Below are 13517 nucleotides of genomic sequence, written 5' to 3'. Positions count from 1 at the left end.
CAATCAGAAATTGCACACATCGCTTCTGCTCACATTCAGTCCTTTGGTAAACTTATTCAGATATCCTACACGTAGATGGAGAATGAAAGCAGAGAGAGTGGATTTTGGTGGGGGGTGGGGGTGTCAACTGAAAGCTTGACACAGCTTGAAGCACATATAGTAATTGAATCTTTAAAAATATACCGATTGTCTGAAAGGCATTGGTTCCACATGTAGAGTCCCCCAAGCCTTTGGTCAAACTTCTTCACTATATTTATTAAAATGGACACTTTTTGAAGTAAAGGCAAATTGATTTTCAAGCTAGATTAGTCTTCTGAAAGTAATTCTAGTATTTAAATGCTCATTGAAATGTTGTCCAGGTTCCCTTTAAGACCCCAATGTATAGGTGGTGACGATTGGAGGAAAACTTGGACGTATCTATCAAAATTTAAAAATCATGTTTCCTTGAACCCAGAAATTCTACTTCTGGGTAGCTACTCCCAAAGAAATACCTATGCCTATACAGAAAGAATCATACACAAGGATGTTTAATATTCGTAATAGTGAAAATTGGAAAGACAGAAATGTTCATAGGAGAATGGTTAAGTATAATAGATTATGGAGCATTATGTAACAGTTTATTACAAGACGTAGTTACATTTATATGTACTAATACAAAAGTGCTCTATGAAATAATTGAGTGAAAAAGCAAGTATTAGTTTAATCCTCTGTGTGTTTGCGTATGTATAATTGTACATATAATATGGTCTCATTCATTTTAAAAACCCATAAAGCAAAAGTATAATTTTGTTTGTATTTATGTATGTGAATGAATAGAAAAAGGTTGAAAGGATGCACCTTAAACCTGCGATGGCCACCTTAGTGGTTCCTCTGGGGAACGTGACGGGGTGGAGGTGGCGGAGAGGGACTGTCACTTGTATTCTGTTCTTTCTTTGACAGTGAGGTGTTTTTTTATTCTGTATCATTTATGCAATCAAAATTAAATTACAAACAAAGCAAAAACACCTTGTGACACTTTGGGGCCACCCATTCTACTGCTTTGCTCACAATGTTTCACAACTGTATTTTTCACCACTTGCTATGTTATGTTGTTCCACGCACGCATTTCAATACGTATCGCCACCAGTCAAACTGGCCAAGTGTAAGGTGAACCTGCTGTTTGTTCATAAACTTACTATTTTACACCATTTGAGCTGGTGGCAGTCATCCTCTGGCTTTGCAATTTATTTCATTGCCCATAAGTAATAACTGGAAAAGGGACTTTAAAAGCACTCATTATTTTCAAACACTTCCACCAATATTTATTCTGAAATGTCAGGGACCTTGGTAAAATATCAAAATGCTAAAACTGAAGGCTTCTTTTTTTTCTTTACCAGTAAGTAAAAATTACGTATATTTATAGCTATACTCTAAGTCCTATATAATGGATTAATATTTCTGCCAAACATTCTTACATAATAGCTTTTTAGATTTAGCAATAGCAATATGTTACCTCCACATCTGAAAAATACCTTAATAATAGTGTGAGGCAAGTTTGTGGAAAACTTCTTATCTTCTTTGTATGGCTTAATAAATTCAGGCTAAACCAGCATCACATTGACCAGAATTAAGATTAAGGCTCAGGTCTTCTGACTTCTGGTCTAGGTTATTGTTTTTCCTACACAAGGCCATCTCCCGCAAACCGCATACACTTTCTTCAATCTTCTAACAGTGCTGTATGAAACTGGAAATTTTTCTTCTGAGGATTATAATGCAGCATTTAATAGGCTGAGATTGGACTACAGCATAAGAAGCTGAGTAAAATCATTTTAGATCATTAAAATATAACCATCAGTGTATTGGAACGGTGGATTAAAATGAAGAAGATACTTCCCTCTTGCATGAGGACAACATTTTTAGGAACAAAAGTTTAGTCTATCACAAAATAAATGCTCATTTGTATACTACACAAGGATACTCCCCCACTATTTCATTTCTAGAATGAATCTTCCATTGTTCTTTCATTTTAAAATGGACTCTAATTATTAAACCATAATCTAAAGGAATTATCATATATTAATTTTTCAGGGACTTAATCTGAGACTTACTAACTCAGGTGTGTGTTATTCCTGTACCAAATAAAAATATTTTTGCTATCTATCATATTTCAGACTTTAATAAAACAAATCTTACATGTAAATGTATCTTAAATCAAAGTCCTCTAAATGCATTTTAAAACTGTGTAAATACAGTGAAGTATGAAACCAACAAAATTTATTTGTCCTGTACTAGCATATACTATAGCATGCAGCTCAATAAGTCAGCAGAATATTGTGAAATTGCAAGCGACTACATACATGCCTGTTGCTTTACCTGGGACAGCTGACCAATAAATGTCAGAGGCGCGTGTTACAGCTGATTGCATTATAATGTCTGGTGGCCAACATCACTCACTGAGACCATATAAGAGAACGCAACTCTTTCCTCCAATGAAATATCAATTAGATCTGCTTCTGCTGTGAAACTCGCTCGCTGAAAATCGGTGGCTGAAGCCGTGTGGTGGATCCCCGGCTTTAAGTTCTTACAGCGAGATCTGGACACCGAAGCCTGCAGTGAACCCACAGCGCAAGTGCAGCGCCAAGGACAAGATGTGAGCTCTGCAAAGGCAAGTTACATAATAAAAGAGGACCGAGGACATCGGGAAAGGTGATCAAATGATAATAGGTATCTGCCTGGTGCGCAAAAAATGTAAACCAACATTCCTCTCGGCTTTAGGTTGTGCCACCACCTGGCTTGCTACCGCGTATTTTGGGATGTAACATATCTGAAAACTTGAGGGTGGGATAAGTCTTGGAAATGATAGCTTTAGCATATATTTTAACCACTTCTAAGCCACATAAAAGGAAGATGCTTAGGTGGGCTGCTGCCCCAGCACTGGCCAGCCACCTTTAGACAGAAAAAGGACAAATGATTCTATACCTTGGGGTTTGGGAAAACCTTAAATCACTCTTTAAAAAAGATGAAAGGTCGCTGGGGCGGCAGGGCCGGCGGCTTGGTGCTCGGCGCCTTAGGGATCTTCTAGGCTGGCAAAAGCTCTGAGCTTCCCGTTGCACCTAAACCTCAGTTTTCGCCTCTCTTATATTTGGGGGAAGCAAAGCATGATCGATAAGAAAATCTGTCTCCTCGCACTGTGCCCCAGCTCGGGATTCTTCCAAGTCCCGTCCCTTTTGCTGCGTGCAGATTCCTGGCTCTGGGCGCGCAGTCTCTTCCACACCTGGGTTAGGGTGGGTTGGGCACCTGGGCTCACCTCGTTCCAGTCTTGCCTTCCACCCATCCCTATGCCCGGCAGAGAATGCAGCGTCACCAGCGCCTGCCCCGGGAGGTGAGTGTGTGTCTGGCCTTGACTGAGACAAGCAGGACCTCAGAAGCCCTGTGACACCAAAAAAGAGGCTCCCAGGGCGCAAGCACCTCCCGCCATACGCTCCGGCGTTGTCGGCGCAAACCCGACCTCTAAACTAACTTCACTCCAGCTAATCTCGAGGAAACCGTAGGGCGCGTCACAGTGGCCTCTCCCGCCTAGCCACGCGTGCTGAAATTTCCGGCACTCGGGCCAGCTAAGACACGGGATTTGCACCGCAGCCTCTCAGCTCCCGGAGCCAGAGCCGAACGCTCCCGGCGGCTTCTCCAGTTTCTCCCCCAAGTGCGAAGGAAACGGCCCCTTCTGCTCCGCGACTGCGAGGCCAGCGGGTCTGGGAGCCGCGCCGGGCTGGGGAGGACGAGGCGGGCCCGGGGCTCCCCGGTGGCGCCCGGGCGGCGGCTCCTCCGCGAGGGGTTAATAGCAGCCCCCGCGGCCCGGTGGGCGCGGACGCTTCCTCTGCGCCGGCCCGGGAACGTGGATACGGCCCCCGCAGGATGTTCGCCGGCTGGGCCCGGCAGCCAGGAAACATGAGAAGGCCTCGGTATTCCTGTTCCCGGGCCGCGCGCGCCGGTCTGGGTAAATAAAGCCGAGACGACGGCGGTGGCGGTGGTGAGCGCGCTGGAGCCCGCGCGGAGAGCATGCGGCGGGGATGGGAGTGCGCCTAGCCTCGACGCGGGACAGCCAGCCGCCCAGCCGCCGGCCGCCGGCCCCGCCGCCGCAGGTACAGCCCTCGCGTCGCCACGCACCCCCCTCGGCCCGGGAGGCTCGCTCTGGCCCCCGCGCCGTACCTTCCTTCTGCCCTGGGCAGCTCGGCTCCCCACGCCCTTCCCCCACCTCCTTCCGAGGTCCGGTAAGGACGCGCCCGGGTGGCGGCCAAGGCTGGCCCAAGGGTCTGCGAGAAGCCTGGGAGCCCACCTGGCCGCGCCTCCTTTGCGTTAAAATTATTCGCGGGCGTTGGGCGGCGCAGTTCGGCAGGGAGTGAGCTCCCCAGCCACAGTTGGGAGCGAATCGGGGTAAGTGACTTGAGAAGAGGGGCGGGGGGCCACGCGCGGGCGCCCGGGGAGGGTTGGAACTGCGGTTCACATGTCCCCAGACCCGTTGCGACAAGATCGAGCTCTCGGACCTTTGCCACCGTCTGCCACTGCGCCTGCTGTCTGCAGACCCGGACTGTGCCTAGTGTCCGGAGCGCGATCTCTGTGGGTTTGGCACAGCCGGGGAAGGGTCCGAGCTGGCAAACGTCGGCGTGGCTTTCGCTAGGAAAAACACGTCGCTGCATGTAGCAGGACAGCGCCGGGTGGGGGCAGAAGGACGGGCTGGGGAAGGGCGTCTTGTACAACTAAAGCAGCGTGAATACACATCACCGAGCGCGTTGATTTAAAAAGAAAACACGGCGGGTCCTGACTGCAGGACAGGGACTGTGGGCACGGAAATTTGCTTGGACACTTATCGCTGAGGCTGTGTGCACACCCCCGGCACGTACCTGTCTGCGCGGGAGCACTCGGTCCTAGGGGACACGCGGCGGCCAACAGAGGTCCGACTCCCCATTCCCACGAATTACTGACGATAGCCGTGGTTTATTAGCTGTGGCCACAGTCCTAACTGTCGCGCGTGGCCGCTGCTGTGGTGGCCGGAGGGCGGGGCGGGAAGCGTTGGCGAGTGGGGCGCTCGTCGAGGCGCGCGCGCGCGGGGTGTGTGTGCGTGTGTGTGTGTGTGTGTGTGTGTGTTTGTGGGGGCAGCCCGCAATGTGCCGGGGCGGGCTGAGGAGGCGCTGGCAGCGAGACGGAGGCCGCTCGGAGGAAACGGGAGCTGCCTGGAGGGGCGAGGCGGGAGATGGGGCGGGGGAAGGTGGCCGCGCGCCTCGGGGCGATAATTCGGCTGCTCGGAGGCGGTGCGGACTTGCTCCCCACGCCCGCGCGCGGCGGGCACCCGCCTCTGGCCGCCGCGACCCTGGAGGTGAGCTGCAGGGTCTCTGGGACGGTGGCAGCCACAGGCCGGGAGGTGGGCGGACCGTGCTGCCTCCGCCGGACCTTCCGCTTCTGACATCTCTACAGACCCCGAAATGGTCCCTGGAGACTGCAGAGAGGGGCGGGTGTGCAGGGCTCGAGCTCGTGTCTGGCACCGTGCTGCAGAAGAGGGCAGCCTCGACCGCAGGCTCCGGGTGGCCTGGGTCCCCGCACCTTGGACCTGCCGGATTCTGTGCGTCCCGGGGCGGGCAGGCGGATAATAGGAAGACTTGGGGAGAGAAAGGGGAAAATGTGGTACATTTGTCTTGATGCCATTTAACTTTCCTTGTCTTCACCCCGACCCCAATCCCGGGGCATCTTAGCGGAAAGAAGATGCAGGGGTTTCGGCCAAACCATCCAGGATCTAGAAAACATGACAATCCCCGAAATCCCGGTACGGCCCAGGGCTCATTAACTGGGCCTTGTGGATGCGGTAGTTCACAACCCCAAATCTGCGCTTCCTCCCAACCCCTCCTGACGCCCCGAGTGAGGGCTCCGAGGGCCTTTAATCCTCTGTTGCGACTGAAGGACCACGCGCGGCCCCACGCCTGCGCCGCTCCGCTATCCCGAGTATGCGCCCAGGTTCAAACCCAGACTCGGAGGCTCATTTGGGAATTTCTTTCCTTTGCTTTCGGGGTAAAACATTACCAGTTGAAGATCTTGGGGCGGGGGTGGAGAACCTGGCTGCAACGCCCGGACAAGAAAGAGGGCAGGTGCCTGTCCCGGGAGTGTGCCGGGAGGCGGGGTGTAGCCAGGTGGGAAGAGGCAGGGGTCCCTGGTCCCAAAGCGGCGAAACTTCTTTCCCCTGCTTGGCGGCGGGGCGCCAGGGCCACGCTCGGAGCCGCGACCGCAGAGGTCCGATCACTCTCGGCGCGTAAGTAACTGCTGCGCTTTCCTCTCCTAGAACCCGAGCCCTGCCGTGGAGCTCCGGGCGCCCCGGCCCCCAGGCGCTGCGGCCGCGCCGCGCGTCCCTGCCAGCCGGCACCATGAACACCATCGTCTTCAACAAGCTCAGCGGCGCCGTGCTCTTTGAGGACGGAGGCGCTCCGGAGCGGGAGCGGGGCGGCCGGCCCTTCGGTGGCGTCCTGGATAGTCCCCACGCCCGCCCCGAGGTGGGCATTCCCGACGGTCCGCCCCTCAAGGACAACCTCGGCCTGAGACACCGGAGGACCGGGTACGCGCACGCCTGGGGCCCTGCCCGCCTGCGGCCCGGAGCGGTGGGGGCGGCGCGGGGGTCAAGTGCAAAGGCGGGCCCGGGTCAGGGGCACGGACTGCCGGGGCACACAGGTCTGCGCCTCCTGGGCTCGCGCGTTCTCATTTTAAGGGATCCATTTATCAAAACATGAGGGGTCAGATCGTCAGGACAGTTCCAAAGAGGCTTGCTGTAAGTCGAGGGCACCGGGTACTACCCCTCGGTCCCGGCTACCCGGACCCCTGCGGGTCGCGGGCGCCCGCGCGCAGCTGGGAGCGAGGCCGAAAGGACTGACCGGGGTGCGGAGAAACCGGGCAAGGCCAAGCAGTCGGGGTTCCCAGGTCGAGCCCCGCGACCTTCCTATTTTGTCACGAGAGGCCCTCGCCACCACCCCGCGGCTCGCTCGGCCCGGCCAAGGTGTTGGGAAGGTCGGCTCCCCGCAGGGTGTCCCTGGCGCGGGGCTCCGCGGGGCCTGCCGCTTTCGGTTTATGGGGTGGGGGAGCGGGGGGCGGGAGCTCGCGGGGGCCAGCTGCCCTGGCCGCTGGCGCGTGGATGCAGCCTCTGCCGGCCGGTCCCGCGGCCCCCGGAGCGCCCCTGAGGGAGGGGTGGCCGTCCTGGCGGTCTCCACCTGGACGATTGCATCAGCTGCTCGCTCTGCGGCGTTGCTGGTTAGTAAACTAGAGATTAGGTTTCGTCCAAACGGTGCTACAGCCGGCTCGGGCGGAATTGCACCGCAAAGTGTTTAAAGAGGCAGAAGCCCAGGAGGCTCCGGCGCAGGCGCGTCAGCCTCCCCGAGCGGCGCGGGCGGCAGCGCGGCGACACCTCCCGGAGCCGCCGGGGAGCGCATCGCCCGACGCCGGGCTCCGGCCTGGCTGCTGCCGCCTCCCCCTCTTGGAATATGCTTTTCCTGAGATCGTTTCGCTTTAACTGATGGAACGGAGCTTGTCATACTTTAACTCTCCCTTAGTCGGGAAACTGCCCCTCCAGTGTTTTTTGGGGGTTGCATCCGTCTTCCACAAACCCTGTGGAAAGTTCCCCCCTTTTTCTAGAAGATCCAAGGAAACAGAGCTGTCATTCTTTGCTTTATTCCCGCTGGCCAGGGGCAACCTTTCCTTTGACACAGGTAACGGGAAGCCCCAGGTGACAGGCAGGAGCTCCCTGGGAGAACGTTCCAGAGCCGGTAGCAGACCCTGCGCAGCCCGCAAGGCTAAGGCCACTCCTGGGGACGGTGTCAGCAGGCAGGGGAAGGGTAACCAGTTAGCATGCTGCCCAGACCTGCAACTAGATTAGCAGTTTTCTTCAAATCATTTCACCGTCTTCTCCTAAACCTCTCACCTGGGGTTACTGGGTTCAAGGTATTCCCCTTTCAACATAAGCCAGCGTCCTGCACTGCCACGTGACCCCCTGCGACAAGCAGGCTGTTGCAAAGAGAGGTGCTGAAAGCGCTCTCCCCACCCAGAAACTGTGGGGCTCCCATCCCTTGCATCGCCCCAACTTCGGGGATCCCGGAGCGAGGGCGCACGCGGGGCTGGTGCCTGGGCGGGGGCTCGGCACACGTGCAGGGCCCCCCGACGGCGCGACTCACCAGGGCCTCCTCTCTCTGGTGTCCCAGGGCCCGGCAGAACGGCGGGAAGGTGAGGCACAAGCGGCAGGCCTTGCAAGACATGGCGCGGCCCCTCAAGCAATGGCTTTACAAGCACCGAGACAACCCGTACCCCACCAAGACCGAGAAGATACTCTTGGCCCTCGGCTCGCAGATGACGCTAGTGCAGGTAATGGGACCGGCAGGGCCCCGATCCGCCTCGGGCGAGGGGCCGAGGAGCGCGCACACCTATGGCGTTTGTGCGGCTCTCCACGTGGCCGCTCTCCCCGAGGAAGGGCGGGCCGAGCGTGGGGAAGAGAGTTTCTGAGTGTCTTCTCACCCTCACCTGTCACTTCGGTGCAGCTGCAGAATTATGGAAGAAGGTAGCTGGCAGTCTGGACTCAAGAGCCCTTTATAGACGCATCCGGAGGATGCTACAGGCAATGATTTCCAAACTTAACAGTGTGCATCAGAATCGCCCGGAGGGCTTCTTAAAACTCTGATTGCTGGGCCCCACCCCGAGTTTCTGATTCAGTAGGTCTGGGGTGGGGCTGATCATGTACCTTTCTAGCAAGGTCCCAAGCGATGCCAAAACTGCAGGACCCCACTTGAGAACCACGCAGCGTGGCGTCCCACGTCAGGGCCCCTTATGAAAGCTCAGGTCTAGGGTAACTTTCAAAATCACCTTTACTGACAGAGCTAGAAGTGGGGAGTAGAAAGGCGAAAAGTGGTTTTGGATATTTTTTTTTAATGGGAGGCATCGTGGGCATTACCTGGAAGCCACAGCACTTTGCTGTTGGTACTTTTCTCAAGGTCGTAAGGAGAAGAGGCAGATTTCAGACTATTGGGTTACTTTGCCAAGTGCAGAGAAATGGTGCAAGTTTGTTTGTTCTCTGGTGAACACCACGGCTTTACATTTGACTAGCTTTTCCAAACCTAATCTGATTTGCTATTCACAAAAACACGATGATGTAGAGCAGTTATTATCAACATGTTACACAGGACATAACCAAGGGACGCGGAAGTGTCAGTAAGAGGCAGAGAAGCAGGCCTGGAAATGAAAAAACATGATTCCAGATCAAATGCCCTTTTCATCACACCACAGTTTTCTTTAATAAATATGGTGGCATGAACTGTTATACATTCCAACAGGCACATTTATTCAGAAAGATGAGGGGGTGGAGCTAGATCAGCTGAGAAGTTTTATCCATTACAGTAGCACCACATAACTGCTTTTGTGAAAATTTGGCCATTCCATTCAATTTACAGTAAGGGGAAACCCCAAAACTTAAAAATTAGATAAAATGAAAATTGCTTTCCAGAATATTTTAAATTGTTCTTTGGGAATTACTGGAAAGTTTGACAAAGTGTGAAAGTTGACTTGTAGTCAGGCTTATCAAAACTAAAATATGTATTTTCTGCTGATTTTCAGAATACAATTATAGAGAAAAATATCTATTTTCTTTCATATTCTCTGGCAATAGTATTCATAGTGATTTGCTGCAGCACTGGAGGGGAAAATTTAATATTCTTGGCTTGATATCTGTTTAACATAAAATGATGAACCTTCCAGTAATTTACCAAAGTAGTTTCTCAATAAATTATTCAAGTCAGAAGAACTTGATTTATGAAAATGAATGCATGTGTTCAAATTTCATTTTAAACATGTATGCTATTTATTTTGAAAATACATTATAGAGTTATTTGAATATTTCACACTGATGTCAGTAATAAAACATTAGATTATTTTGGTTGATTATATAGCTTCATATTTAGTGGTGGACACTTATACGGAAAGCAAAAACATTTATGACATATTTTTAAACATTTTTTAATTATGAAAAGTAGCACTTGTCATTAGGAGAGCCACTTAAACTTTCTTATGCAGTAGTTTTGTTGAGCTGCAATACAAGTAGTTATCATTTTAAGTTTTTTTTTTACCTGTAATGATAGTTAAAGTACAAATTATAATCCTTTTTGCACTTAGATCTTGGTAAGACTATTACTTTTTTTTTTTTTTTTTTTTGTAATTTACATGAAATTTTCATTGAAAACCCTTTTTTCTCTTACACTAATCCTCAGAAAATAAAAATGCAAAAAATATGTAATTTTTAAATGGGGTAAAGATATTTATAATAATTAAGTGATACCTGTATAAAATGATTTCCTAATTTTACTATAACTGAGGTTGGTTTTTGGAACTTTAAAGTGATAAATGGAAAAAATCAAAATGTATAGAATTACCAAGGATCTTCTATATAATCCATTTTGAGGCCAGTTATTTTAATTATGCGCAATGGGTTTATGTATGTAAAATGTGTGTGTGTGTATATGTATACTCATGTACTTACACACATATCTATCTATATATTTTTATATAGGGGGGGCTTGTATAAGTCAGACATAAATTAAACATCCAAAGCAAATTCTGAGTCTATGGGAAACCAAACTAATTATGTAAATACTTTACACTTCTGCAGAAAAAAATATAAAGATCTGAATAAAGCTGTTGGTCCCTGCAACTTAGATCCCTAAGTAATGAGTCAGATTCTCCCAGTGAATAAATTTCTCCTGTGGAGTCAGGCTTCCTGAGAAGTGCTCGTGTCTTACTCATCTTCCTGTGCCATATCACCCCTGACAGACCTTTCCAAATAGTAAACTATCTGGACATGTTTTCAGAGGGAATAGGTTCCTTTTGGGAAATAACACTATGATCATGTGGCTTTCCAAAATACCTTTCTGACAACAAGAGAATGTCTTGACATCTGTCTAAGATGTTCTTGTTTTAAAATCCATCCCATCATAGGAAATATACAGAGGGCAGTATGCAGTATGATTGTATGCAGACGCAAGTATAACTCATTTTATTATTTCAAAATGTCATATATTAGTGTCTATAGACAAATGTGGAGTGTTTCCCTTATTTCTGTCCAAACTCCTTTTCTTATTCATTGTGATGCTGTCTCTTACGTCTCATGGTTTATATTAACAAGCGGTCAGCATAACTGTTTTATTCCTTACCTACGAGAATGTCTTATATTTTGAGAATTTCTTACACACGTAACATTTTCATTTTGGTTATGTGTCAGACTTTTCATAAAAAGTAATTTTACCTTTTTTTGCTACTCTTGAATTGATAAGGAAGGGTGTGAAACCCGTGGTCAGCAATCTCCCTTGAAGCCTAGAAATAAAAAGCTGAAACTTTAGTGAAGGACATATTTTTTAAGACCACAACGGGTACTTTTTCTGACAAATCGAAACTCTAAGGACATTGATTAGCTCCTACATTTTTTTCATCTCTGAAAAATGAAGCAGAAAAAATTATTTATGCAACTTGCGTTTATTTCTATTCAGTAGACTAGGCAACTTGTCTTAATTTGCTATAACTGTGTTTGATTCATTTACATTATTAATCTGGCATCTTCCTAATGAAATACAGACATTTTTTATTTTTACAGGGAGTTGATTTGTGTGTGTGTGTGCTTTGATTTTTAACCAACCAAAATATTCTACTGTGCTTGATTCCTCTGGCTGATCATTGCTCAAACGTTATAAAAATGTACTCTGTACTCTCTTTTATTGCGAAATAATATAAAACTTGGTATGTGATCGGGGTTTGTATTGTTGAAGGATATAGAGCTTACCAGGGAATAATGATTGGATGTTAATGCTTCTTCTAATAGAAGTTTCAAATGCCTGTGATATGTCCACGTACCATTTGTTAAAACTGCTCTGTTGCAAGATTCTGCCCCCTGTGTTGACATAGCTAGCTCTGTTTTTGGTTGGTATCAAGTGCTTCTGCTGAGATTTATATGCCCTTATCACCTACAAAGCTTAGAGCAACTGTTAAATAAATATTCAGCAGAATTTCAGATTGGTCCTTTACATTATTCCAAGTGTTACACTACATGGCATGGAAATAAGGTGCTCAGTATTTCAGTTGAATAACTCAGAATAAGTTTGTTAATTCAGTATGTTCAAAGATGGACAGATGCCAGTTTATCCCTTTGGGTTTACTCTAATGATTGCTCTGTCAATATGATGAATGTAAACACCTCCATTGGAGTAGGATGAAAATTTAGTTTTCTCTTCCAGCTTCTAGATATCTGATTCTCTAAGCTTTCACTATAAAATATGGGTTATATATATAATAAAGCACTGAGTTTGACATTAAAATGTTGTTCCAAAACCTACCCTGGGTAAGGAGGCCTGTTCCATGTAAAATACAATTTAAAGAGAACATAAATGACAGCCTGAAGGAATCTGTAGTAGGTTAAAGGTAGAAAATTTGAACTGGTATTTTTGCCTTCAGTGAAACAGATGGAGGTTGCCTGAATTCATCAAGAAAAAATTGCAAAAAAATTTATGCAAATTCATTAAACAGCTATTTGTCTGCTGTTTGCAGGACTTAGTGCAGATAGATATTAAATACCTCACACTGAGTCCAGCTGTTAGGTTGGACTGTAAATTTCTGGGAATAAAATACTGGCAGAGCAAATATTTTAGCAGACTGGTGGCCAGTCAAAATTATGAAATCAGTTTAGAAACAGCCTTTGTTAGACATCAGCAAGCCTTTCTGGAAAATCTCCTATTGTGTAACTGTTACAATATGATAAAAACTATGAGTATATAAAACATAAAAAAGGATCTGACTTCTCTATATGAAAAGCTAGCTAATTCTCCATGACATATAAAGGTTCCCCAGTATTGTCTGTTAGAATTATAGTGTATTTTTTTAAAATAGAAAGCCATTGCATTTTTATTACATGAAGAGTTTTGTAAGAATTGGATTTCACACTGTACTATGTGGTTGTTGTGTTAAGATTTAAAGTTAAGATTTAAGGTTAGTCTGAATTATATGCTGTTTAGTAAAGAAAGTAACACAAAAAAGTTTTGGGGTTGAATTCTAATAAATATGAGTGCTACAGGGGAAGTTGCAGGCTGCCCTCTCAGTGTGAGCAGAGCAGGGAAGGTTATAAGTACATATATCTGATTGCTAGAGAGAGTACTGGCCAAGGGCAAAAAAGAGGTTAATACTGACTAGAAAGGAAATTAACATTGTTGTAGGGGAGTTTGGGCTGCATTCACAGATCTTAGCGTTTAGAGTGGGCAGGGATATTAGGAACCACCAAATCCATTTATAGATGAAGGATTTGAAGTTCAGAAAACTTGAATGACTTATCCAAATTCATACAGCATGCTTTTGGGAAATTCAGAACAGGAAACCAGGGCTCTCTCCATTCTGCCACAGTTACAGGATAACAGGACATTTATAAGGCTTTGAAAAAGTGGGGTGATTACATCAAAATGATGTATCAACATTTGAAGTTGATGATGGTGGTT

At 48.0% G+C, this 13517-nt stretch overlaps 1 protein-coding gene across 5 annotated transcripts in view; it reads left to right on the top strand.

Moving 5' to 3' along the window:
• Positions 1-3340: 3340 nt before the first annotated feature.
• The window catches only part of MKX (mohawk homeobox), a 70066-nt gene continuing 59889 nt past the window's right edge, over positions 3341-13517 (top strand). For 3 of the 5 annotated variants that reach the window (XM_069458737.1, XM_069458741.1, XM_069458740.1), the window contains exons 1-3: positions 3839-4118; positions 6305-6574; positions 8205-8364. In XM_069458737.1, coding sequence (XP_069314838.1) covers positions 6387-6574; positions 8205-8364 — 348 coding nt within the window. In that variant the 5' untranslated portion in view covers positions 3839-4118; positions 6305-6386. Of the gene's footprint in view, positions 3362-3838; positions 4119-5323; positions 5351-6304; positions 6575-8204; positions 8365-13517 lie in introns of those variants that run through there. The other 2 variants (XM_069458739.1, XM_069458738.1) reach the window with 2 other exon arrangements.

Source organism: Eulemur rufifrons, chromosome 25, assembly GCF_041146395.1.
Source record: "Eulemur rufifrons isolate Redbay chromosome 25, OSU_ERuf_1, whole genome shotgun sequence".
NCBI lineage: Eukaryota > Metazoa > Chordata > Mammalia > Primates > Lemuridae > Eulemur > Eulemur rufifrons.
The sequence above is the reverse complement of the archived record's forward strand: the minus strand, read 5'-3'. Positions and strand labels throughout refer to the sequence as shown.